General features: G+C 40.6%; 1 protein-coding gene across 6 annotated transcripts in view; it reads left to right on the forward strand.

Moving 5' to 3' along the window:
• AIMP1 (aminoacyl tRNA synthetase complex interacting multifunctional protein 1) overlaps window positions 1-21,324 on the forward strand; it is a 43,931-nt gene extending 22,607 nt beyond the window's left edge. For all 6 annotated transcript variants that reach the window (XM_066632479.1, XM_066632475.1, XM_066632476.1 and 3 more), the window contains 6 exons: window positions 3,756-3,889; window positions 7,202-7,315; window positions 8,171-8,332; window positions 10,781-10,989; window positions 14,487-14,655; window positions 21,071-21,324. In XM_066632479.1, coding sequence (XP_066488576.1) covers window positions 3,775-3,889; window positions 7,202-7,315; window positions 8,171-8,332; window positions 10,781-10,989; window positions 14,487-14,655; window positions 21,071-21,237 — 936 coding nt within the window. In that variant the 5' untranslated portion in view covers window positions 3,756-3,774 and the 3' untranslated portion in view covers window positions 21,238-21,324. The remainder of the gene's footprint in view (window positions 1-3,755; window positions 3,890-7,201; window positions 7,316-8,170; window positions 8,333-10,780; window positions 10,990-14,486; window positions 14,656-21,070) is intronic.
• Window positions 21,325-22,919: the final 1,595 nt, after the last annotated feature.

Genomic DNA, 22,919 nt, shown 5'->3' on the forward strand with positions numbered 1-22,919 from the left:
TGTACGTTCCAGTGTCTCAGTCCAGGGACACTGAGACCCTCTAGGCTTAATTCTATCCCTTGCAGGCACTGAGCACTTTCTTTAATTAAAGCCTCAGACCTCAAGTTACTAGTCCTCAATGAGTATTTAGTAGCTTGCTGAACGGCTAGGCAGGATTCTGAACCTTTGTCCCCAACAGACAATGAAACAACTTAATAAAAGGATTTTTACTTTATTAAATACATAGGGTTACATAAGTTACAAAAGGCAGCAAATGCTAGAGGCATAAAACTTCTAGGAAACATATCAGCATTAAAATAACAAAGCTAACTGGCTATCTCTATTATTCCCTAACTCTCACCTGGTTCAGCGTTCTTTTGTAGATCTTTCCTCCAAGTTACCTTTGAGGCCACATGGCCCTGGTGGAGCAGGCTCTCTCTTGCAGGATGTTGCACCCACAACCTTTCCACCAAAAGACACAGACCCTGACACACCCCTTGGGCTTTGTTCTTATACTTCTCATGCTAACAGGTCTGAGGTGACTCTGTACTCATTTAAACTGTCCAATCAGAGACCCTTGGGGCCAGAATCTTCCTGAAGTGGGACTGAATGCTAGTCCTCCTAGCTCTTCCCTTCCCCACTGGAGATTCATGGGCGCCTCTCTTTCTGCTTAGGTGCTACATTATCACCTTCCATTGAGTTGTAAATTCCTTGCAGCTAGGAACTGCAAGCCACTTCTTTGTTACTGGTTTAGCTTGGTTCTGGGGCTACATGCTACTAGGCCTAAACTCTACATATTCATGACACTCAGTTCCTCTCTTCTCCCTCCCTCATTTTGCAACAGCAAAGTCCCTGGTTCTTCAGCCGCAGTTCCACCTGGGTAACTCCTCTGATTTCCCCATGATGTGCTCCTTTTCCCTTGTAAGAATTTCCTTCTCTTTCCTTTCTCTTTTGAGAGGAACAGCTTACATTTAGGGTCTAGTAGTATAAATGGCTAAGGGCCCAATCCTAAACCCCAGTTAGGACAGCACAAGTCCCTTGTGTCAGCCCGGAGGTATTGCAAATGTGCGATAAAGTATGTCTGTGATGATTTTGCAGCCGGCAAGCTAGCACATTGATGTGCGCCAACCTCCAGAAGACATATCTGGCCTCTGTAGCACTGGTGGAAGGGTAGGTTCATGCTGCCCTGAGGAAACGAGCATGGGGACTTGGGTAGCGTGGGGGAGGACAGAACGGGGGCATTCTGGGGACGGCGGGGGCATTCTGGGGATGGCACAGGCTGGCCAGCCCACCTGTTCAGTGCAGGTTATGATTGGGCTTTATGTAACATTGCATTGCTCTTTTAAATTTTCCCTGCAATTGTATTATGCCCATAATAATGTTCTTCTTGTTGTGCCTTCATCGTTGCCTCCTTCTTCCTTATAAGCTGAACCACTGAGTTGTGCCAGTGGACACTGCACTCATTCTTCATGTTTTTAATATCATTATGATACAACTGGATGAGGTCACCTGGAATATTGTGTCACCAGTACCCTGTAGTGGTACCAATAGTGATCTATGGTACCCATATGCTGTAGTGACACCAGTATGCAGAGACATTGCTGACAGAGACTCAACTCTGTCTCTTTCTTCAGATCCTAGTCTGTGAAGATGTTGGCGATCCTGGGCTGGTGTCTATGATAATGAGGGCCTGGATGTTGGTGAACAAACTAAAACTTAATTCTCTTAAATAGAGTAGGGGATTAGACAACCCTGATTTTAGGTGAACAATGAATGTATTCCCTTTTTAGATGCAATTCACAACCCAGGTATTCATTGAGCTGACAGGAGACTTACAGTGGTTCAAAATGTTTTCCCCAGAATATTAACAGACCAGTTTTGATGGAGCATATGATTCTGATATTGCTCCATTTTCATTAGTTACTTACGCATTTCTAGATCTGCTTCAAAGTATTGGTTCTTTCAAGCCTTTAATAACTAGGGACCCGGAAACTTTTACAACTACTTCCTACCATATATACCTTCTTCTGTTATCAGGTTGACATTAGAAGTTCTGCTCTATGCGTCATTCCCCCTCCCCATGTTTAAGGCACGCCTTGGGTATCCTGATAATAATAATAATACAGGTATTTATATACCGCCTTTCTTGGTCATCAGATTTCTCCTCAGACTTTATTTCAAGGTGGTTTACATAGGCAGGCTATACTAAATCCCAATAGGAATTTTTACAATTGAAGAAGGTTCTGTCTTTCAAGAACCACAACATTTCAGATGGATCTTTTTATGATCTGGTATCACATTCTGGCCTCCATTTTCCTCCCACAAAGGCTGACAGCGGCCAAAGAGCAGGTGGAATAACTCGGCATAACTTGGCTAGGCTGGTCAGCTGCTTCAAGGTCTCGCCGTTCATGGTGCCTGTGGCCTCGAACTGGCGACCTTCAGATCTTCAGGCAAAAGGAGGCTCCACCCTCTAGACCAGACCTCCTGCCTCTTGATAACAAGAGGAAAGTTGGAGTACAAATATTTAAAGTCACTAAACAGAAGGCTATTAATGTGTATTTTGATGTTGTTCTATTGGTCTTAACTGAACTTATGAAGTTGACATATCCTGAGTCCACTGGCCCATCTAGTATTATTTATGCTGCTTGGCAGTGGCTCTCCAGAATTCCAGACGAGTGTTTCCTACCTGGGCATTTCAGGGATGAACTTGGGGTCTTTTGCTTGCAAACCATTGCTCTGCCACTGAGCTGTGGGCCTATTTTCAGTTAGCGACCTCCTTGGATTTCCTTACAAAAGAAAATATCTTATATTCTTTATATCACAAATACCTTTACATGTTCTAGTAAATATCTTAACTCTTTTATTCTATCCCAGTATTTGACATGATACCTGATACCATAAGTATCACCCTGGGGGCTGGGGGATAAGAATAGGCCCTCCGTTTGGCTGTACTTGTCGTAAGGGGTGACTAAACAGCCACTGGGTAGATGGGACTCACTAGCCTGGGAAGGCAGGTCATCTGAGAGAAGGAAAACTCTGATCCCAAACCTCCACTGCCTTGTGGCTACATCCAGTTATGGAAAAGGCTTCAGCAGTCAACTTCGAGGCAAAATCTGGAGCCGGAGTCCCTGAGGTAGTTCGCGGCTGTATACAGTCACACTCTGGCAACTCCTGCGACGCTGCTGGAACCAACTGAATTGGCTTCTGCCTTTCCATTGGACCATTTCAGTGACATGGAGGGGGGGATTTGCTGCATGAGTAACAGTCTATCCTCCATATCTACTTTACCCAGGCTTCGTGCACTGGAGAGGACACCGTTCCAGAACCATCATTCAGAGTGTGATACCATATAGTCTTCCAAGACTGAAGGATGCCAACAACATGATACCGTACCATAAAGCCATTCATGTGTGTACTTTAGTTCTTCTGTGAAAACTGATGGATCTTAAAAACACCTAGTTTTGATGGAATCATGCACTCTGTCCCCCTCGTAATCTTGAAGAGTGGAATAGATAACATACTGCAGAGAAGAAACATGTTTACTACAGATGAGTGGCAAAAGAAGGTTTTCTTGTAGTGCATTGGAAAGTACATGTCATACAGCAAAATCAGTCTGACACTTTTTAAATATGTGTTTTGAGCTAGATGAGATGAGTCGTGTACTCTTAGTAGATGCTCTGCTGCGCCAGTAATGGTTGGTTTTCTTTCTGATTATTCAAAGCAGAACTGTAGATAATTGTATTAATAAGCTGTTCATATCATCCTGTTTTATTTAGGGTTTTTGTCCGTTCCTTGATGAAAATGGCAGCCAACAATGCAGTTTTGAACAGATTGGAGCAGAAAGGCGCAGAAGCAGATCAAGTTATTGAATATCTTAAGCAGCAAGTTGCTCTTCTCAAGGAAAAAGCAAGTAAGAAATCAATCTTTAAGCATATCCCTGACAAATCTTGTTTCTTGCCAACCTTCAGTATCAAATATGTGTTTATCTGGAACCAGTGAGTAGAGTCCTGAACGTCTTGTTGTAGACCAAGTCCTTTGTAAACCTTCACATTTTATTTAAGAGGCATCTTTCCTTTCCCTCCATTCCATTTCTTTACTGCTTTGTATTTTGAAAATGTTAAAAACTAAATGGTGAAAATTTATATATGGCTCTTCCATTAAAAATTCCCAAAATTTTGAAAAAAAAAATGAGAGAAATAGTAAAAATAGGAATGGCAAAGCCATAAACATTTTTCACATTTAAAAATGGTGTGAGAATTTAAAGAGTAATTGCCAGGTACCAGAATCTGCACAGAGATGTTACTGGCAGTCCTCCATGGGAAGAATATTTCACAATTATCTAGAAGGCTCTACTGTGGCAGCTGTTGTTTGACCTGTCTAATAGATGACACCTGGAGCCAGGCTTTGTTTTAGGGTGATTAGAAAGATACTTATGGGAAAAACTGTTTCTTATGGTGTACCAAGATATTTAGAGCTTTGTAAATGACAACTAGCTGCTTAAATTGGGTCCCGAAATTTGTTTGTCAGTGCAGAAATTCAGACTGCCTCTGAGGACATGAAGCTCACGGGATACTCTAAATCAGCATTTCTCAAACTGTGGGTCATGACCTGATGTGTGGAGGGTTGTGGCCCAATGTTCAGTTCTTCACCTGCAAAACCTTTCTGGGACCTCCTGGAGGCTGCTTTTGGGTTCCAGTGGGCCTGCAACCCACTCTTTTGCCTCTGTGGGCCCATAATACCTCCCAGAAGTGACCAGAAGCAACTTCTTGTTTTCTTCCAGTTTGTGCCTGCAACTTCCGGTCTCTTCAGGGAGGCTTTGTGGACGCATGGAAGCCAACGTAGGGCTGGCGCAACCCAGAAGCAGCCTCCAGGAGCTCCCCAAAAGGCTTTTGGGCAAAGCATTCTTTTTTTTTTTTAGCATTATCTTTATTATAATAAAAGAAAAAGAGAAAAGAAAAAGAAAACACAGAATAAAATTTAAAAAACATTAAAATACATTAAAATATAGATAAATAAAGCCTCTAATAATGTAGCAAGGACGAACATTCCTTCTGAAACATTCTGATTCCTTACAGCTTTATATCAGTAATCTAAATTTTCACCCATATATTTGTTATAACCTCCAACAGCCCATTTCAAATGGTTATTTCAGAATGTTCTCTGTCTCTTACAATCTAATCTTTAACTCCGCAACTCATTATCCTCTCTCATGCAGAAATTTGATGATTTCCATTTCTTCATAAAGTTTTCTGTTGATTTCTTGTTAAGTTGTCAGTTTGTCCATTTCTGCAAAGTCCATAACTTACGTTCACCATTTTTCTGTCGATGGAGTGTCTGTAGTTTGAGCACCAGGATGCAATCCACTGTGGAGGACAAGGTGGGTTATAGTACTCAAAAGTTTGAGAACCACTGCTCTAAACTGTGTTTTGCACCATCAGTGCATGAATAACACTGTTCTAGTCCCCTTGAGCAAAACAGTCTGGAGTTGAAATATTTGATCCAGTCAGTAAAACAACTTGCTTTTGTCAACTGGACATTCAGAAAGAGCACAAGACCCAAAAGCATGCCCAAGCCACAAAGAGTGATGTTGATCTATTTTACTTGTTTGGCATTGTTTAAAACACTTATACTTCCAGTTTTGAGAAAAATGCTTGTACCAAATTATTTTTTAAAAATATACTGAGCATTCTGTGCAGCAGGAGAGTAACAAGATTTTGTGCCCAGTAGAAATAATCTGGTTTCTCTGGAGGACAAGGCTACATTTCAGCTAAATGTAAAATTATCTTTTGCAGCTAGTCAGGGAACCCAATATAATTGAAAAAATGTTTTGAATTCCAAACAATCAACTTACAATCAAACATATGGAACATGCCCTGTTTGTAAGTTGGGGACTTCCTCTATACAGGCAACTATTACAAAAAATAGTCTTCCTGTGATTTAGATTTGGAACTACAACACAAAGGAAGATGTCCACCTTTCTGATCATTCTTCATAATGTCTCCAGGTGAAGAATTTTAGCATATTGTCTTAGTAATGTAACTGAACTCATCTCACATTTTTTCAATTCTCAAGGATAGTTGTTGGCCTAGGATCGGGTAACAAATGTTCTGCTTATAAATATCAGAGATCAAACTTTTCAACACAAGTTCTACATAGCCCAAAGGTAGTACCTATAGAGTTCATCTTGCTCTGTCATTTTCTTTCCATCACTGCTTTTCTGTTTTAGTTACAAAAAATAAAAAAGGTTCTGAAGAATCAAATTCTTGTCTTTATATTCCATTGTAATAGGCATACAATGCAGTTCCAGATTGTATTCTCCCAAGAACCGAAGAAGAATAGTTCATTTCTTAGGAACAATGCCTAGTAAAAGGGAAGGAGAAAGGGAGGATAAGATTAAGAAGTTCATTTCTGTTTATAGTATGGGATTAAAAGCAAAAATATGTGAGTCAAGCATATATTACTGAAGCACTTTGATATAGTGTGTGAAGAGCTCTGCTGGATTAGGCCCAGGGCCCATCTATTCCAGCTTCCTGTATCTCACAGCAGCCCACCGGTTGCCTCAGGAAGTACACAAGACAACAAGATACTTGTATCTTGCTGCCACTCCCTGCATCTGTCATTATATTTACCCTCGCATCCCCCAGAGAAAACACTAGACTGCAGCTTGGGTTTACCTTGGGCTACTTTATTAAATGCAAGTGACCAATTTTTAAAACATGAAACCTATAGAACACACCATCCCTCCCTCAACAGTCATATAGACATTTTGTGAAACAGGTATAACTCAACTATCCTACTTGCCATTTCAGGACCTTAAAAGAAATAACATACTTTCTTTTGTTATGTTGAGGCCTTCTCCATTGTCTTGACTATTCCTCTCATTTTTTTAATACTTCCCCATTTTTTTCCAAATTGAATAAATCTGCTACATTGTAGAGCACTGACCACATTTGTGTGCTCCCATGAATGTAGCTTCATTATTTTTTTTCTACATTGGTCATTGCCTAGAATTGGCAGTTGTAGACAGATAACCAAATATATAAGGAGCAACTTGTCTATATATTTTGTTGTTTACCTGCGTTATGAAATTTAGGAACAAGTTCTTTTGAATGTCAAACTGATAGCCATTCATAGAGTTCAGTTGGGTCCAAAAAGTGAAATTCAGCTTATAATTATAACAGTTTAATACTTGCAATTCTAATGGGAATTTTGCTTGCTTTAGTCTTGCAGGCATCTCTGAGGGAAGAGAAGAAGCTTCGTGTAGAAAATGCTAAACTGAAGAAAGAAATTGAAGTGCTAAAGCAGGAATTGATCCAGGCAGAAATTCGAAATGGAGGTAACTGAACTAGTACTGTAGAAGGAATCTTATGCATGCACCACTCATTTTACCATTCAGTAACATTGTTTTGAGTGTTTTATTTTTGTCTCCCAGAACAAACCACAGTAGAGGCTAAGGAATGTACATACCACTTACTTGTCTTGGGAGCTCTTAAGAACTAGGTGACCACTAGAATTAAGGTCAATTCAGACTGCAGTCTCAGATCCTGGTTTGGGTCCCTAATTGTGGTTTAAATAAATCACAGTTTCCCAAGTTTGTATGTACAGTGGTTTGCTTCAAACTAAAAACTTTCACTCTCTTCCTCTTGTACACAAAAGAGAAGAGAACAGGAATGGGGAACTACAAGTCAAAAGTTCATTTTTTAAAAGCATATTTCTTGGATTAAGAAATAGAAAGAAAATTACAGTAACAATAATTTTACTATAATTACTCATTAATTCTCATGATAGTTACAAAGAACAGAAGAATGAGATTAATTTTTGTAATGAGCCCTTGGTTCATTGCATGAATGCTGACTCTTAATTGAATGCAACAGTTTACACCAACTAATATTTTTATGACATGTAGAACCAAGATTTTAAATCAATTTATTCAATTTTTGCAGTAGATTTAACTAAGGGCCCAATCCTATCCAGCACTGGTGCAGCCACAATGCAGCCCCGAGGTAAGGGATCAAATGTTCTCATACTTTGAAGAAGTCTCTGTGACTGTCTCCCCACCAGTGGCTATCAGATGCAGTGCACATCCCATTGGCACAGTTGCACTGGCACTGGAAAATTGGATAGGATCGGGCCCTAAATAAAAAATATATCAGAGTAATTCTGTAAAAATGAATTCATTTTTGTGTTTTAGTGAAACAAATTTCTGTACCGCACAGTGGAAAAACATCCACAGTTTCATTTTCAGAAGACTGCTCTCCCTCCCTGCCTGTTGCGGTCACCCTACCTGGTCCTCAAGACCAACCTAAAGGATCAAGTGAAGAAAAGAAGAAAAAGGACAAAGCAGAAAAGAAAGGTAAGTCTGAAGACAGAAATTTTCATCATAGAATTTCATGACACTGGGAAGAAATTGGACAAAGAGCTACTTTCCGTGTCATGGATACCAAATTTAGAGTGGTCCAGGGAAGTTATTCTGATTAAGAAAAGTATGCACAATCTAGCACATGTCCACGTTTTTAAGATGACTTCAGTATGAGATTTGTTTTCCATATGGATCTGTATGCGTTTATTGAAATCTTACAGCTATTAAGAGCTCAATCCTATCCAGCGCAGCAGTGGTGGCACGGAACAGCTTCCGCTGTTTCCTGTTCTGGATTTGAGAAGGCTGGCAGTCTCCTCAGACTAAGGAGGCATTCATCACCCAGCATGCTCAATTGGGATTCTCCAAGCTTCATCAGCTATTTAGCTGGCACAGACTTGAGAAGCCCTATGTCAGACTTTCAAAACCAAGAAGGGGCATAGGATTCTGTGGAGTAAGCCACTGCTGGTCCAGTGGTGGTCCCATCCCACCCCTGTCCCGCCCTCTTCCTGCCCAACTAAAACTATAAAACTGTTAAGAGCCATGACCTATCCAAGGCAGCAGCAGCAGCTCCAAACAGCTCCCACTGTATCCTTTTCTAGATTTGAGTAGACTGGTGGTCTCTTCGGACTAGCTGATGGTTGCATCAGTGCTGTAAAGTTCGATAGGATGGAATCCCTAGACTGAAGTCTTGGCAAGAAGGAAATATATAATTTGCAGAAAAGGGATATAAAGGCACTGGTGACAAATTGTACAATAGGCAAAATTGTACCTAAAGAAACAGGAACATTTTTGTTGTCGGGGTATGTCTGTATTAATGGCAGTACAGTTTTAATTCCCAGCGGAAAGAGAATTGCAGGATTATCTTGTTTTCTCCCTCCAGAAGAGTCTCTTCTGAGGAAGGGAAAAATCACAGAACATTGTGGATCCTTATGTTTTTAAAGATATAAAATGAAAGGCCTGTTCACAAAACTTCCAGAAATGAAATCAAAGACCAGATTCACAAAACTTTCACTCCAGAACAGCATGTTAAAACACTACTGGAAAAAGAATTTGTATGGAAACTGCAAGAATCTGCTTTTATTTATGCAAATTTTCAGCATTTGAAATGGGTACTGGTATAGTTTTCTGTTATTGAATGCTTGTTATATTAAAATATATATTAATAACTGCAAGGGTGGACAATGTAATCAATAAATACTTTGAAAAGCTTTTATGAAATAAAAGCTCAGAATAAATTGAACATTTTCAGTCTAATAATGCTTATGTTCTTTTAACATGAGAGCATATAAGAAGTTGCCTCCTTCTCAGTTAGACCATTGGTCCATCCAGGTCAGTACTGAATATATGGACTGGCAGTGGCTCTCCCATTTTCAGATGGAGAACTTTCCCAACCCTGCCAGGAGATGCTGGAGATTGAATTGGGACCTTCTGCTTGCAAACCTTGTGCTCTTCTACTGAGCTACAGCCCCATCAGTTTTAACATACTATTTGTGTCATCCAATTTGTGTCATTTTCTTTAGAAATTTTAGAGATGTATTCATTAAAATTATTGAAGATACTGTGATTCCAAGAGGGTGTCAGTGTTTAAGGCTGTAAACTTCTACCATTACCCTGCAGTAAGCCCCATTGTGTTTATGTGCATAGAACTGCACAGTGAGGAAGCTTGTTGATATAGAATGTTAATGTTCATGAATTGAATGTTCATGATTTGAAATCACTGAGATAGTTCACAAACATGGAGTGGTATGTAATGGAAATGCACAAGATACCTTGAGGAGATAGGATGTGGTGTCAACAGTGGCCCCTTTAAGGGTTAAGGCCTGGGCATTCAGCAGGGAGTGTGCTGCACAGCTGCAGCCACTTGAAGGCAATAGGGCCTTCAGGCATGAAAGCACCTGATGAAGGGAGAGTTTGACGTGGGTCATAGGAGGAAAGCTGGAGACTGGATTGATGGACTGAGGATATAATGGCCTACTGATGGACTGATGTGTGAATGGACTTTGGTGGCTGCTGGAACAGAAACTGCTGGAGACACTGAGATTGGTGTTTGGCTCCCAAGACCTGTGGAGGACCAGTGTGCTGCTGTAGTGGTGGGAGGAGCTGCTGGAAGGAGAGGGGAGAAAGGAGGACCTCCTCAAGTTATACAGGCGAGCTACCCTGGTGGTGGGGTCCAGCAGTACTGCAGGGCAGAACCTGGGTCATTTTTGGGGAAAGAAGGGGAGCTAATTAGCATAAAGTGGGCATAATTCTCTAGGTGGTGCTTGGCCTTGGAATCTTGCAAAACATGGTATAGTGGAGGGGGGGAAGATGCATATATCTATTGACTTGCTTGAATCACATTCCAAGGAATGTGTGTGCATGTTTATATATAGATCAATTGACTGATAAATTTATATCTACCTACCTTCCTAAAGTGCTTTCTGATTTTTTTTCTTTCTGCAGGAGAAAAGAAAGAGAAAAAGCAGCAATCTGCTACAGGTGATGATTCAAAGCCTATAGATATTTCTTGGCTTGATATTCGTATTGGTTGCATCACAACAGCAAAGAAGCATCCAGATGCTGATTCTCTTTACGTTGAGGAGGTTGATGTCGGAGAAGCAAATCCCAGAACTGTTGTCAGTGGTCTAGTGAAACATGTTCCTTTAGAAGAGGTACAGATGGAATTTCTGTGGAACATTTATTTTGCTAAATAAGCACTGCTTTTAACATTTTTTTGTTATATTTCACCATAGTTAGGCTTTTACGTCTGGCACTGCTGGTGCGAATGAGATATATCTGCTGCAGGTTTCGTCTTCCTCTTGCCTTTTTGTTACCTCTCCCCAGTCTTAATTCCCATCTCCAGATGTTAAAGAGTTTAAAAGGCCAATTTCTGCCCCTGGTCCTTGTGTTCTGGTGTCTGGCTCTTTAACTGCCATCTCAACTCAACCTCAATTTCAGCCTGTGCTGGAATGTGTACAGGTTGAGTCTTCTTATTTGCAAGGGTTCTTTTCCCAGAACTCACGTGGATGGCAAAAATCACATTAAAGCAAATCCATTTAAAAAAAAATGTTCCTTTGCTGATCTTTGTAATGCATCAAGCAGACAATCAGTCTCTCTCCAGGCACTTAGAAAGGCTTCACTTGGAGAGGCAGCAATCTCTCCCTTCACCAGGAGCTGCAGTGAGGGGGAAAGAATGGAGGCGGTGATAATCACTGCCATTTAGCATTCTTTTTTGTGCTCAGGGAGAAGGGAGGGGTTGCTTGCCTTGGAGTTAAGCTGTTCTGAGTGCCTGGAGAGAGAATGATTGATGGATTGTCAGCCTGCTGCTCTCTCTTGCATTAATGAGGCTATTGTTACGACTTTTTTCCTTTAATTTAAAAGGCCCTTCTCATCATGTTGAGATAAAACCATGAACAGTCCGTGGGTAATTAGGTCATAACTGTACTTATCTATGGAAACCCCAATACTGTAGATACAAATAAGATACTTTCTGTGAGGCCCCATACTGAGAGGTACTCCACCACTAGTTCAATATTGGCATGCTGCATATTATACCCTGAAGAATCCTGAACTTATTACTCAAGAAACAAATTAAATGCAGATATATGAAGACTAATTGAACTTCTGCTTGTATCAGCACTGGTACAAAATCCTGTCTCATCCCCTTCCTGTATATGAATCATGGAGAATGACCAATAACCCTTTGCTGTTCAAGTCGTAGGCATTTATTCATGCATATTGTAATAAGATAGATGTTATGGCAAGTGTAACATAACAGTTACAGGGTAACAGTTGCTGCATAACTGTTCTGATCTCATCTGATCTTGGAAGCTAAGCAGGGTCAGGCCTGGTTAGTACTTGGATGGGAGACCGCCTGGGAATACCGTGTGCTGTAGGCTTATACCAGCTAGCAAGTCCATCAGACAAGCAGTTAATATGACCCTATTAACTACTTTCATATATGTGGAAGAAAAAGGCATGTGTGCTATATACTGACAGAAATATGTTGCAGCAGGGATTTGAAGGGGATGGTAGAAAGATACAAGATTGGTCTTCACCTTATAGTTTACTGTGTTTCTATATTCTAATTTACTCTAGCGCTGAACACATACGGGCAATTTTGAAATGCATCAAATGCCTGCGAATTGGCCAGATATTCCAAAATCATTATGTATTGTTTCCTGTTTGTTTATTTCAGATATTTATAACCACTTTTTCCATTGGGAGGTACCCAGGCAGCTTACAGTATTTTTGCTCAATGCATTTGTTGACTACAATAATAAAGCAGGTTGATATGTGTCTCCAGCTTCTGCTTCTCATAGGGCGTTTGGTGTTTTCCAATGAGGGGAGGCACACAATTCAGCTTTCAGTTCATTTCTTCTTCTTCTTCTAATGGAGAAATATCTTGGAGAACACCCATAAACTCTCACTTCAAGTGAAAATAAGAGGAATTTTTGACTTTGTCCAATAGGACATTCTGCTGCTTAAATTAAAAACAAAACAACACCCAGACTCTCCAAACTTTTTGTTGGCTAGGATCTAGATAGCTATTTGGGGTGTGCCCATTGGAATATTTGACTTCTGAGTCGTCGTCCCCATGCCATATGTCAATTTCCTTTTGATATTTCTTGGTTTCAGAAGAGATTTTGCTCCTGGGGAGTCACTGCTCAGTGACTCAGAAACCCCAGCTCAGAGCTCTGATGGTCATGCATGGTTTTTTGGCCCTATAGTCTTACATTTAGAACATTATATTTTAGGGCTCATGCTAGATAGCATTGCTCAATTTTTTTCTGCTAGGAAACTTAAAAGAAAAAAAAAGACATTTTGTGTAGCCAGTTCTGTGGTCTGTAAATTTTGGCAGTTTTATTATGCCAGAAATTGCAACTATGAGAGGTCTTTGTTATTGGCTTCATCAGAAGTCCAATATGGTTTAAAGCAACCAGTGTATTGTGTTAGTATCTTACATAAAATACCCTGGAACCTCCTCAGTCCAAAGGATACACCAGCTGAATTGAATTCAGGGAACATTCCTTCCTGGCTCAAACATATTGCAATAGGTCAGATCATGAGTGTTAAGTAAAAGTAATCCAAGAGATTATTTGGGAGAGAGATGACTGTGGGAGGGGGCAAGGCAGTCTGCTCAGCATCCTGTCTCTTTTTGTGACAATCTCTGATGTTCCAAAAGAGAACAGTTGGTCACAAATGAGTCTGCCTCAAATTTATCCATTAATTCCTTGAAACCACTGAAATTCTTTGCACACTCCAGTTTGAAGGAGAAAGTTAAATAATTTTCCTCTTAGATATAAACTTCTGGTTTCCAACCTAAAATTAGTTAATGGTCAATAGCTGTTTTTACTCTTTTTCACGACAAAAATATTAATAAAAAAACTCTGCCTAAATTATGGTTTGTGTACAAAAAATCTCTAGTGTAAAAATAGTAGTGTTGATAAGAGGCTGGTAGGTTGAAACCCAGATTTGTTTTCATTACCTTTTGTCAAAAGAACAATTCATTTTCTTGAATGAAACTTTTGACTAGTGTTTCCTGATGGAGTCTAGTTGGTATTTATTTAATGGTATTCTTTCCTGGAGTAAAAAAAACCAGAAGCATTTATATTTTTACATTAATGAATTACAGTATCCATTAAGTGCAACCAGTTTAATTTAATTTGCTCCAAACAGTTCCTTCTGCCTCTGGCATTTGGGACCACTAAGTGTGCATACCATATTTACATCCTAAATGGTAAACCACCTGGACATACTTGTTATCCTTTTCCTGATTCTTTTAGAAGAATTCAGTTTGGGTTTTTTCTTTTTCATTCCTAACATGGCAATGTTGAAAGTTGAACCTAAGGACCACAGACACATGGAAAGCCAGTAAGCATTGTTTTAGCTATTGTCCCAGCCCATCCAGGATACAATGTTAACATCTTTATTGCACCCTGTTGAGCCTGCATATTAGAAGACAGTTTTCCTTAATTGGCCGTTTCCTGGCTTTTACTGCTGGATTATAGGCTTGAAAGAATGTTAATTGTTGCCAAGGTATTTGTGTCCCTAGACTTGCATGTGTTTTACTGTGTGTGAATACATAAGTTTTTTCTTTGTGGAAGCTATTCAGAAAAAAAACCAATTAAATGTCACTTTTTAAGAAATCTTTTGTGTCCTTTGGCAGATGCAGAACCGGATGGCAGTATTTCTCTGTAACCTGAAGCCAGCAAAAATGCGAGGTGTGGTGTCTCAGGCCATGGTGATGTGTGCGAGCACACCAGAGAAAGTGGAGATACTGATCCCTCCTAGAGGGGTTGTTCCTGGAGAAAGAGTCACCTTTGAAGGTTTTTCTGGTAAGTAGAGGTATCCTAGAAGAAATTGACCATCAAATTGCATTCATGATTGTTTTCAGTAAGAATTACCAAGTAGGTTAAATGTTATAAGCCGATACACATCAGCTATTGAGGTTTGCTACGCCAGCAAAGTGTACACAATATGTTCAGGAGCAGAGATATCAAGTAGATAAACTATTAGGACTAGAAAGGGAAATCATTCCTCCTTATGGCCTAAGTATAGTCAGAATTTTCAGTGGACAACTTTGACAAGCAACTTTGTTTCAGGAGTCGTCTACATTTGCCTCCCTGCTACAGTACATCTCTGTGCTGAGATTAGTATTCTTCCTTTGCTTGTGCTCATACTGTTTTTCTAAACAACCAAAATAATGAATTTGTACAGCAATTTCTGAATAGTTGTTAGAAAGACCAAAGCTCAGTGACAGAGCATGTGCTTTGCGTGTAGAACTTCTAAGCCTGATTCCTGGTGTCTCTAGCTAAAGAAGTGCTGAAGCCACACTGTGAAAGGCCACCTTGGAAAGCCGTAAGGCAACTTCATATATATTCAGCAGTATAGTTGCTCCCTTCCCCTTTTACAACAGAGGAAGGGCTGTTTCCAGGCAGGACTTTGACAGCACCTCAACCCTGGGCACCACAGAAGGGAAGGGGCAGAGCCCTAACCAGGATTGGGAACCCCTGGTTAAAGTGATCAAACCACAGTTACATAAAACGGACCATGACTGTGTGTGACTTCCGACACAAGCCATTGTCGGACTGCTAGACATGCAGGTTCAGTGTTGTAGCAAATTACTATAGCAAATACCTCTTTTCAAGCCAATAGGTCTAATACAAGCCTAGTAAAGACCTCTAGAATGGTGACAATTAGAAATAATACATACAACCTCCACTGACCTCAAAATGACCTCTGGAGGTCCTAGAAGGGCACTTAGTTTTCAGGCGAAAACTGGAAGTGCCTCTCTAGGACTCTGGAGGCCATTGTGAGGCTTGTGGAGGCTGCACACAGCCTCCGTGGGCCTCAGAAGAGCCTTGGAGGGCTCAGATGGGGCCAGGTCTGGCTCCGTGCAGGTCCTGGGGACCTGTGTTGAGCCAGATTTGCAAATAACCATTTTGCAAACAAGGAGGCTCCACCTGTACTGCTTATGCGTTATTACAAAGTATGCACATTGCCCATTTCAGTAATGAAGAGTTGGGAGAATTATAGATTATACCAAATTACATCATCAGTTTGAAAATAAAAATGTCTGGGACAAGCAAAACTGCAATTAATATGTTACTTTTCCTGTGTGCTTATTATGCTTAAACTTCAGCCAGACAAATGCCTGCGTTCCCAGATGTTAAATTCTATAGTGACCTTTTTGGTTTACATACATTAAATTATATTTGTGTGTGGAAATAACGTGAATATTAGGTGCACCATGTTGTAACTTCTTCAGTCTTCATTCTTCCAATTCAAGCAGTTAAGATTATCTTCAGAAAGGTTATTATTTTTGCCTATTTATCATATTTGATTGGGGAATTTGTTCTTTTGCAGTGTGTTTCTTTGTTAAAGTTTTCAGGATACTGGCTTGGATCCAGACTTGTCCCTGCACGTGCAGGTTTTTTTGTTGATTGTTTAAGCTCACACATGCACCCTCTCTGTTCAGGGAATGGACTCTGCATGGATGGATGCGGCTTCTGTTAGCAGAAGGAGCCTCTGTGAACAAGGGATGAGGTTGGATTAAAAATTTCCTTTCTTTCAAAGAGAGAGAACCATTCAATCCGATCTCATTTCCCCCGCCTTCTTTTTTTTTTTGAAAGATGATAATGGCAGCTATCCCTTTTTTAAATTTTTAGATAACAGCTGTTCCAATTGTTAGCTTAGTTACCTGTTATGTACAATATTATGCTTCTTTGTCCGTGTTTTCAAAATACATGGTGATGATCAATGAATACACATTTGCTTAAGTTTGAATGTTTTTATATTTATCTATTTTGACTTGCAAATCGTATTATTGTACAAGTCACAGCACTGCCTTATAGATAACTCATGAAAGCAAGGTTGTAGGTGTTCATGAGCAGTACACCAACTTGCTGTTTTATTAAACCCAGCTTAATTCGCTTCATCTGCTACCCTGCCCCAATCCTTATAATTGATTCTTTTAAAAGTTTGTTTGTTCATTTGCATCCCGTTGGGCCTTTTTACTAGTAAAGCAATTTTGGAAACTTTCAGTTGTGATTGTCTCCTTTCCAGAAATATATAAAGTAAAAAATCAGCTTTGCCTTTAATTGCTCTAAAATGGTTGCTAAATGTGTTTTTATTTTAATACGCTGTTGTGTAGAACCCAGTCTTCAAAAAGGTGTTGGAAACTGAAGCCAGTTGACTATGGGTTTCTTTACAGCATAATTGTAGTTCTGCTGTAATTGGCTTTATTTTTATCATGATGAATTGTAAATTTTGTTTTTTTTTATTGGCTTTTATTATCGCTTAATAAGCTGCCTTGGGCAAAGAAGAGATGGGATAAAGATGTTGGGAATTTTTTTGCTATTTATATTTATATAGATGGCTGTGCTAGAGCCAATGTGTGTGTGGCCCCCCCCCAAAAAAGCCTGTGTAATGTATGCATTCAAACTCTGCAATATGGAATTAACCTATGTTGTGAAAGAGAAGAATTTGAACTTTACCACTACTTCTTTTTGATCAAAAAGTGGAAATAACATTGGAGTCTTAATAGTTCCAAATGAAAGATTTATAAGTTCCATTTTAAATAAGTTTGGTCTTCTGAGACTGTGTGTGTTAGCTGCAGAATGAGGCAGTGTTGTCTAGGAGTCCAATCCTGAGCTCGGTGCACTGGCATGTTTGCAGGCCCTAGTGCCAGTGCTCCACCGGTGCTAGCCCACTGCTGGCTGGAGCTGGGCTAGCGCCAGGCAAGTACTGGAAGCTCGGCAGTCGCATGGTAGGTGGAGGTGTGGGGCTACTCACTTTACCTGGGGGAAGAGGACAAAAGTCCCCTTCTCCTGAGGAGCTGCTGGCAGCTACCTGGAGTGTGCAGGATGCGGCAGCAGCCATTTTCAGCACCACTGCAGCCCTGCATGCCGGGCAGCTCAGGATTGGGCTGTAAGTCACTGAAGAGATATAACGGTTTACAAAAAAAATGGTAGGTGTGAAATAAAGGCAGTAACTCTTATTTGTGGGAATATACCATACACTACAACAGTGCAAGAGGTATGATCTGACTTTATAACTCATTTTTTATTTAGTTTTCCTGTGACATCCAGAATTGCCATGAGAGATGGGGCAGCCTGTCTCAGAATACCCAGGGCAGAAAGCACCTCACTGGGAATGGCTGGAAGTTGCTCAGGAACTCATCTGTTGCAAGAGTTTTGGCAGAACTGCCTGCTTCTGTTGCCCCAGCAATGTGGTCCAGGATGGGCAATGTAGTCCAGGATGTGATCTAGGAAGGGGAGCGAGTGGGGATTGCTGAGACTCTGAAGGCTTTAAAAACTGATTTTCCAAGCCAATTATAACGTGACTGGCCCAGAAATTAAGAACTTTGACTGACTGGAGAGAGGCGTGCCACTGACACCACCTTGAGGAGAACAATGACATGAATGAAACAACCCCCTTCCCCTGTCTCTGAGCATCAAAGGCATTCTTCAACCAAGAGGGGCACACCTTTCTTCTTTGTGGTGTTCTGCTTTCCTCTTCCTTTGTTTTGGGAAGTTGTTGCTCTCTTCCCTCCATCTTTTTTGGGTTACCCCTTTTCTTGGAAGTATCCAGACTGAATCAGAAATGGACCTGGTATCCTCTCAGATCCAAAGGGTGCAGGCATTTGGTATGCATCAACTGAGGAATATATAACTATAAGGAAGTACATAGGAAGATAACAAAGTCAAAAAACAAGAACACCTGAAGGAGGTGCATGAGATAAGATGTCAAATGGTGATAATGTTTTACTCATTATGTAGAATTCAAAGGAGGAGGTGCAGTTCAGGGCCATTTTGGTATTAACTGTACATCATGCCTTAAAAGATCACTTTCTAATCTACATCGGTTGTTCATTTTTCGGCTAAGTATTGAGGTCTAGTTAGCATGGACTAACCAAAGCAGCAGTGCACCATGGTGCCTGTCAATTTACTTTCCTTAAATGTTCAGAAAAAAGCCTCTTTCCCCAAAAGGGAAAGAAGCATGAGTTTGCTCCAATTTTATTTTTAGATGTCCTTCAGAATGGTTGTTTCTCTTGAAAGGAAAGGATGCAAGGGGAGGTTACTGTGGAACGCACAACACAGGGTTCTGGTAGTGTTTAAAAGTGGTGCCTGTGCTAATCTAATACAAACCCACCACAGATCCCAAGGGAGTTTGCCTGGGTATTCCAAAGCAAGTTTTAATGCAATCCAGAAGGTGTTTGTGTAATAAAAGCCAGATTTTAATTTATTCTTGAAAACTAAATTTGTTTTTATAATGTTTGTATTTTAAGGAATTGCCTTCACCTTTGTGGTGTGATAGTTTTTGTTTTGCTTTGTGATTACCCATATTTGTTTGTTTGCTTTTAAATATCCAGTTTGCTCCAAAATTGGGGTGGTTATCATTTTTTACTTACAGAGACAGATAAACTCATTTGGCATCCCAAATGAGCAAATAAAAGGCAACATATTGCTTAGTAGAAAGTACTAGTAGTGTATAACTGGCACACTGAAGCTTTTCTTTGTCTTGGGCTAAACCAGCATTTCTCAGACACTCAGGGAGTTTGAGGATGGCAGTAAGGCATTGTGGAGGAGGGGGGAAGGCAGCAATGCAATCCCCAGGTTTGCAATTGCAAACCAGAATTGGAGTGCTATCGCTCCGCTCTCACTTTCTAAGACATGGGGAGCCCTGCAGAGGGTTGCGCAGGGCTCTTCGCACCCCCAGGGGGCTGCAGCAGGGACTGGTAAGTGCATGCAAGTCTCTGCAACCCCCTTAGTGATGCAATACCCTTAGTTTCACTGCCTCCCGGCTGCCCCTGCCCCTTAAGGGGGCAAAGTTCATGGCCCACAGGCTGGGGCGTCGCAACGCCCCAGTTTGAGAAGCCCTGGGCTAAACTATTCCACAGAAAGGCATGGAGGGCTAATAATCACAGGCCTACAAAATTGAGGGTCAGAAATGTTTTTCCCAAACTTTATGGTGGTTTGATATGAATTTGAGGTGCCGATTCCAAAAATTGCATCCATTTTGCCCCATCACATCTAGTTTTGGAGACGCACCATAGCCTCTTTAGTTCAAGCAATGGTTCAAGCTGCAATGGGATTGCAGCGTTATATTGCTGACATGTGGCATATCATGGCATCAACTGACATCAAGTTTTCACAGTGGCAGAGAAGTTTTGTTTGTTTCAAATGGGTATAAATGCAGGCATAAAAATACTTCTAATGTCCTTTGGAGTTGGGTGCTAATTATATCTAATATGTAGAAGCTCCATGACTTTGTAGAGAGAATTCTTCATTTCAAGAAGGATGTGTTCTTTGTGAATATATTAATGTAGTCACTAATTGCTATATGAATCTCAAGGTAAGGGAATAATGAATAAAGCATTTCTGCTGCTCTGCATGGTCTTTCACATTTATGATGGGAAGCAGAACACCTAACTAGTTGGAATGGTTTTGATAATCTTACTCATGGGTTTTGTATTATTCCATTATTGTGACCGTCTTAACCATTTGCAGAAGTTTCATCAAATAATAGGAAAAGTGCCTGTGCTCTCTAGATTACTTGGAAAATGTAATCCATTTTTTTACCTAGCAATTTTGAACCACTTTGAGTGATGCTTTCTTTTTTGACGTAGATTTTTAAAATGCGATTTTTCCCCATCTGTCTTTTTCCACAGATGATGTCAGAGAGTTGGTTCAGATCTAAACTAATCCTAGCTAAAATTATCTACAAAGCATTCACCATGGTTAACACTAATCAAAAACTGCTCATTGCCAGGATTTGAAATCAGTTTCAAACCATGATTTCAAATTCTGCTCAAAAGCAAATTGTCGTTGGTTCTAGTGTCAAACTATGGCTAACATGCATAATGCAGACATAATAACTAGGCAAGAGTGATTTGCACATGGAAAGAAAGGAGATGAGAAAAGGGTGTGAGCAATTCTGTGACCCGCTTCCTGTTTTTTAACCATCATATGTCTGTTGCATGTTTTTCAATTTGACAGATATCTCTTAAAGTTAATTTGTTTCTTCTCTGTAGTTGTACTTATAGCATCAAATGGATCAGAAAATGTGCTTCCCCTTCAATACAATACGAGTTAAAGTAAATACAAGCAATACAAGTAAACTTGGCATTATTTTTTATTTTGATGAAAGAGAAATTGTCAGCAGTTGGTTGATGCTGTGTCAAGCACAGTTTGAAAAGGAAAGCTTCTCTAAAACACTCATTCTTACTTTTCGTTTGTGTTAATGTAGGTGCACCTGAGAAAGAACTTAATCCCAAGAAAAAAATATGGGAGCAGATCCAGCCTGATCTTCATACCAATGATGAGTGTGTAGCTACATACAAAGGAGTGCCGTTTGAAGTGAAAGGGAAAGGCGTGTGCAGGGCTTCTACCATGGCCAACAGTGGAATCAAATAAACAGAATCAGTTGTGGGGAAATCTTGAGGTCATTTTGAGTGGAAAACAGTGTGAACCTAATTAAAAACAAATATTGCCTCACCCAAACCCATGATTTGTTTATTCATTCTTGTTAACATATGTTGCCAAAAGTAAGAGTGTTCATGGATGATAAGTTTACATTTCTGTTTTCTGAATTTGAATATAGGCATTTGACATGTGGTGCATAAATCTTGCTTACATGCTGAGTGAAAGAGCATGGGTGGATCCAAGGGGGGCCATGGGTGTGTAGCCCCCACAACTGTTGTACCAGTGGGGAGTTAAGTTGGGAGCTAGGGGAACACCCACTGGGCAGGGCATTGATGGCCGATTGAGCTGAGTTGGTATAGGAATCTAGGTCTTCCTGGCAGGTAGAACTGGGCTCCATGTCCAGGTGGGAGCCCAGGTCTACCTGCCCAACAAATGGCCACAGAGGCCATCAGCTCATCCGGAAGCCCAGGTCTACCTTGCAGGTAGATCTAGGCTCCAGGTTGACCTGGGCTTTGGAGTTAAGGGAGAGCTCATGCCCCCCCCCCCCACACACACACACAAATACTGGATCTGCCCCTGGTTGGAGAGTGGGTGAAGGTGTGTCCTGGGAGTGTGGAGGGTAGAAAATAATTCAGGATTGTGGGAAAGGAGCTCCCAGGTGATGAGCAAAGGCCTGATGAAATCCAGGAAGAGGTCATCAAATTGCAAAACGAGAGCAACTGCAAGGAAACATTTGAATCTGACATGAACCTCAAGGAATTCTGGTGCAAAAAGGCGATTTTGTATTCTAAAATTGCCTGTATACCACCTTGCACTATCTTGTGTTCTAAACAACCGTTTTGTGTGAACGGATTTTCCAGTCTGCTCACGTTAAAAAAAAAAAAAACAACAAACAAGCAAAGGAATTGGTTGGTGATGACCTGCGCACAGCTTTGAGCGACAGTGTAAACCCAAGAATTTTGCAGCTAGTGAAACAAATGTAAGCAGAACTACTGCATCAATTATCAAATACTGCAGGCATGCGCCTATAAGTCGATCCCACAGATAAGCCGATGGCAGGCTTTGAGCCAACAATCATGGAATTTTCTATGACCCACAGATAAGTCGGGGGTTAAACTTAGGGGGGTGCCTGACTATAGTTTTGTCTGATTTTACCCGACGCCAGATCCTCGGTAAAATTGTAAAAAACCTACCACTAATTGTTACCTAAGAACTGTAGTCTCTAATTTATTAAAAACAGAGTAAAAGATCATAAGATACATTTTTATTCTTTTTAAATTCTGGTCTTCACCACCGTTTTGTAAACACTATCAGAGTAAGTGGACTGTAAACAACATACCAGTAGAACAATGGCTCCCAACCTGGTATACATGCAGTCCCAGGGACACTCAACAGGACCTTTAGGGGCACTTGAAAAAGAATGGAATAATGGCAAAAAAAAAAAAAAAGGCAGGTCCTGCTCCAGAATGCCTTGCAAGGACCAGCAAGGCAGGAAGGGAGGTAGCTAGTTGGCTGTGAAAGCCCCACCAATAGTGAGTTTTTGGTCATCAATTCATGTATGAACCAGTGATTGAAAACGAGCGCAGTAAAAAAGCTGAAACATAATATGGAAAGTGATCAATCACCCAGAAAGGTGAAAGGTTGCAACCACATCATCATCACTGGCATCCTTC

Source organism: Tiliqua scincoides, chromosome 6 (assembly GCF_035046505.1).
Source record: "Tiliqua scincoides isolate rTilSci1 chromosome 6, rTilSci1.hap2, whole genome shotgun sequence".
Lineage (NCBI taxonomy): Eukaryota > Metazoa > Chordata > Lepidosauria > Squamata > Scincidae > Tiliqua > Tiliqua scincoides.